The sequence below is a fragment of the Clupea harengus genome, chromosome 23 (assembly GCF_900700415.2).
Source record: "Clupea harengus chromosome 23, Ch_v2.0.2, whole genome shotgun sequence".
Taxonomy (NCBI): domain Eukaryota; kingdom Metazoa; phylum Chordata; class Actinopteri; order Clupeiformes; family Clupeidae; genus Clupea; species Clupea harengus.
In genome coordinates this window covers 16,897,151-16,902,150 of record NC_045174.1, presented here as the reverse complement: position 1 = coordinate 16,902,150, position 5,000 = coordinate 16,897,151, and the positions used below count along the sequence as shown (strand labels likewise).

Here is a 5,000-nt window from a genome sequence, read left to right as displayed (position 1 = left end):
GGACGCACGGGACCCAAGACTGCCTCAGCGACTGCTCCTACACGGACATGGACGAGGACGAAGACGAGGTGGAGGACGCTCAGAGGAGGGCAGCGCTGGCTGCGGCCAGAGGGGAGCTGAGGTCGGCCGGGCGCTTCCTCTCGCGTCTCTCCGTCTCCTCCTCGTCGTCGGGGTCCTCCAGCTCCTCCAGCTCAGGTTCGCTGTCCAGTTCGAGCCTGTGCTCCTCGGACAACGACTCGTCCTACAGCTCAGACGAAGAGGAGGCGTCCAGGCTGATGCTCCAGGGTTGTCTGTCATCCCGGCACCCTCTACTTCAGCAACAACAACAACAACAGCAACAACAGCAGCAATCACAACAATCACAACAGTCCTTAGAACCGCCCTCCGCTTCGGCGAGACATGCTAGCTTCTCCTCCAAAGCCATGGCCGTGTCTGGATCCAAGACCGCGGCCACCAGCAGCGCGGCAAAGCAGGCCCGGAGGAAAGAGGCTCCCGGCGCTCCCGTCGTCATGACGGCGTCTCCTACTAAAGCCAGCAAAGAGGCGCCCAAGCGGCAGAAAGTGTCGTCGCCCGAGAGCTCGCCAACCACGTCCCCTTTCGTGCCGGGCAGACAGCTGTGGAAGTGGTCTGGAAGCCCAACTCAGGTGAGGCCCAGTTTAAGGTCAAAGGTTAAGCTTTAAGGTATTTGGCAGACATTTTTCTCCAAAGCGACCTACAGAACATAAAATATGTAGAAAATGTATATTAACAAAATCATACATGGACACATTACTATTATTATTATTATTATTATATTATATTATATATATATATATATTATATTAATTATTTAAATATTTAAATATGTATTTATTTATTAATAATGATAATAAGTAGCAGCAGTAGTAGTAGTAATCCATAATGATTTTCCCCTCTTGTCCTCCCCAGAGGAGAGGTATGAAGGGCAAGGCCAAGAAGCTCTTCTACAAGGCCATCGTGCGGGCCAAAGACACGATCCGCGTGGGGGACTGCGCCGTGTTCCTCTCACCTGGGAGGCCTCACCTGCCGTACGTGGGCCGCATCGAGAGCATGTGGGAGTCTTGGGCCGGCAACATGGTGGTGAAGGTGAAATGGTTCTACCACCCCGAGGAGACCAAGCTGGGCAAGAGGCACCGCGACGGCAAGGTAAGAGGCAGGAAGCCTCACAGCTCACATCTTACATTGAATTCAAAATGTTGGGAACAATAAATTCTAGTCTATTCCATTTCATTTCCTTTTATTCCATTTTATTTATGGTGAACTAAATTGAAAGTGTTCCATTTAATTTATCATTTAGGTCGAATGAAATTGAAACTGTGTTTGGATAACCTTTCCTCATACATAAATGGAGAGTAGTCTCTTTGGTCTTAAAACCCGTTGGAGAGACACAAAACTCACAAAGTGAGCTGGCAAGCTAGTGATTTTAGTTTGAACAGTATGATAGCCCCCATGGGTGGGAGGGCAACCAGAGATGGACCATAGTGTTTTTGTTACACGTTTAGATTGACCATAGAGTTTCTGTTACACGTTTAGATTGACCATAGAGTTTCTGTTACACGTTTAGATGGACCATAAAGTTCTTGTTACACGTTTAGATGGAGCTGGTAGGCATCTAGATGGAGTGGTAGGCGTCTGTTACTGATGAATCTAACCTCCACCCACTCTCTCTTTTGACTTGTTCCAGCATGCCCTGTACCAGTCGTGCCACGAAGACGAAAACGACGTCCAGACCATCTCCCACAAGTGCCAGGTGGTCAGCTGTGATGAATACGAGCGGCTCAGCCGAACCAGGAAGCCCAACAACAACAGCCAGGACCTGTACTACCAAGCCGGGACCTACGACCCAACCACCGGCCAACTGGTGACCGCAGACGGAGTGTCAATCATTTGCTAGAGGTCACAGGAGGAGACGCTTGGGAATTACTACTGAAAGATACCATGACGGATACCCCCCCCCCTCCCCCCACCCCCGAATTTGATAATGGGGGACAATGGGGGCTGAGGATGACCCACAACCAAAGGCTGTCTGTGCCGTTGATCTTGTTTGGCTCAAGACTAGGTACTTGTGTGTCCACCCTTCCCCATCTCTCTGTGCGGAGAGAGTGGGGCTGGACGGTTCACACACCAGCTGTTGTGGGCGGCAGGATTGGGACGCATCCATGGTGTCTGCATCGGAGAGGGACATAGGGCGAGAGTTCAGGACGGGATGGGATGCTAGAACCAGCCCAGCCCTACAGCCAAGGAATGGAACTCAGACTACGCGGTCAAGCACTGGAGTCTTTTACAAGAGAAGGACGTTGATACTGACCTTTGACCTTACATTAAGAGATATGTAAAAAAAAAATATATATATTATATATATAAAGAAAAAAAAAGATGAAAAAAAAGACAACAGGTGTTCAATGGGAGAACAGTCTTTGGGAAGTTAAAATGGAGTCTCTCACTCCATACACTGGTCTTACAGGTTTTTTTAAATGCTCCATCAGGACCAAAAACACTGTAGAACTGGGGTGTAAAACGGTGTTTGTACGTTGTACGTATGAGAGTGTGAGGGTGTGTGTGTGTGTGTGTGTGTGTGTGTGTGTGTGTGTGTGTACGAGAAAAAAGGGGGGGAAGATACTGTATATAATACTGTATGTGTGAGTGCCCAAGCGACCGCTGACTGGGATAAGGGATGCGTGTCAGATCAGGGCCGTATCCCTGCCAGATCAGGCCAAAGTCGAGCAAGAGGTCTGCTACAAGCTGGGCACGCATAAGTATGGCCACAGAGGGACGTAGGGAGGACCGGTGCGGAGTAGACACTCGCGGTGACTCGCGGTGACTCGCGGTGACTCGAGCACTCCCGTCCTCCTGTGCCACTCGTCTCAAAAGCTCCAGTGGGGATTTCCAGGGATTGTTTTTGTTTCCTTTTATTAAAATGCCCAGATAATAAAAAAGTCGATAGATAAATAAATATATATATAGACATATATAGATATCTCAGTTTATGAACTGACTTTTTGTTTTATCTTTGAACAAAAAAGGAATGATTTTTCCAATCAAGCCATACACTTCAGTACCTCTCTTTTACCCTCTTATTCAGGTGTATAGTTGTACATTTGTTTTATTATTTACATGTATGTACATATATAAAAAGGTATAAACTGTATATATGATATAAATGAGGAGAGAAGTCTATTTCTCTTTATTGCCCTTGATTGTGTTATTTTTTTAAAACAAGGAGAACTGTTAAGTTTGGTCTGGGTATTTTGTTTTTCTTTTATTATTTTTTTATTTTCGCTCTCTTCGGAGGATGATGGCGGCCATCTTTGCTGCCATCCCTGCACTGCACACGACCTTTCATTCTAACGATCAAAGGTCGTGAAAAGTTGTATATTTGGACAGGACGGCAAGGTCCTGAGAAAAAGCAAGAGAGGCGGAGAGAGAGGGAGATTGAGAAAAACAGATGGCTTTCTATGTTTCCCTCGGTGTTGTCTTAATGTCTTCTATCTGTTTTTTTTTAAACTGTTTCTGCTTTGATTCACTTATGGGTTTTTTTTTTCTCTTATCGCATAGTTGTCTTCATGGGGTTTAGGGTGGAGTTATGGCAGAAAAGCCCTTGGTGGAGTCAGATGCTTGAGGACAGAAAAAGAGAGAGAAGAAGAAAATTGGTAGTCATTAATCCTCTAGGAACACACAGACCTGAAGTCATAAACATAGTCAGATGAGATATGGAAAGTTATCCGGCCTTGACAGTAAACTGTCCAAACCAAAGCACCTGTCTAAGGTTACTTGTCATTAGAATGCAATAATAATGTCTATATTAAAGAAAATCATCGAATCAGAAATTGAAATGGGACCCCATGCAATGCTACTAGACTGATGTACTTTATCTAAAAGAAAAAAGACAATGTGCATATTCACCGATGTGCATTGCAGAGTTTCTGCAGCTTGTGTGAAATGGCGCTTGTACATGTTGCCAAAACAGCCAGACGCAATGTTGTGGTAATGTTGCTAGGCAACAGGTGTGTTGGTATACGACGTTAATGTTGTGCTTACGACAAGGTCGGGGGAAGCACCCAAAGGGGTTCCAGTGGCGTATGTGTACGGCACAACGTGAAGGACAATCAGCGCCCTAAAAAGATGGCGGTTTTTTTTGTTTTGTTTGTTTGGTTTTTTTAAAGGATCAAGTTTAAAAACAAATTGCTTCTCGTCACTTTTCCTCCTACTTTGCCAAAAATGTTTCATTGTTTTATTTTAATTTCTTCATTTTTTTTCTTTTTCATTGTCTTTGTCTAAATTTTTTATTTTGTTATTGTCGCTGTACGATATGCAAGCCTGTGAAGACTGTTCAGTGTTGAGGGTGAAAGGAAGAGGAAAGAGATGCCTTTTAGTTCTTGACGTCGACTAACTTTTTAACAACATTGTTGCTGTTACACTGCAAAAAACAAAAAAAACAACAAAAAAAAAGAAAGAAAAAAAAAGAAAGCAAAAGCTTTAAAAGAAATCAGATGTGAAAATCCATGTAATGTCACTTTTTTTGGGTCTATAAAACAGAAAAAAAGGTATTTTCTTAGATAAACAAACAAACAAACAAACAAATAAATAAACACTGGATTCAGCTCTGAATAAAATGATGCTGGCGCCCATCCTTTGCTGGGTGGAGCAGCCTGCCTGTCCCTGAGAGGAGGGGACGTTCTTGTGAGACCCACTGGAACCTGCTTTATAAGGTTGATACACATTGTGACATTGTTGGAGATAAAAAAAGAAAAGATGAAAAAAAAAAACTCTAAGATATTTCCTCTGTTTAAAAAAAAAAAAAAACAAGTTATTTATCTTAATTTTATTGCCTTTGTGTTGAATTTCATTAAAAAATGTCTACGAGCTACGAGCGAGTGTGTGTTCCTCGTTTTTCTCTGTGAGAAGTTGTGCTGCAAACACGCTGACGTCCAGCATGACAAAGCCATGCGATCCTTCATTAATGTTCCGTTAACGTGAAATGT

General features: G+C 44.0%; 1 protein-coding gene across 1 annotated transcript in view; it reads left to right on the top strand.

The window, feature by feature from the left end:
* The window catches only part of bahcc1b (BAH domain and coiled-coil containing 1b), a 123,981-nt gene extending 119,295 nt beyond the window's left edge, over positions 1–4,686 (top strand). Inside the window, exons 19-21 of the mRNA XM_042703370.1 lie at positions 1–644; positions 928–1,164; positions 1,703–4,686. The exon at positions 1–644 is cut by the window's left edge and continues 744 nt beyond it. Of these exons, the coding sequence (XP_042559304.1) occupies positions 1–644; positions 928–1,164; positions 1,703–1,912 (1,091 nt within the window). The 3' untranslated portion in view covers positions 1,913–4,686. The remainder of the gene's footprint in view (positions 645–927; positions 1,165–1,702) is intronic.
* Positions 4,687–5,000: the final 314 nt, after the last annotated feature.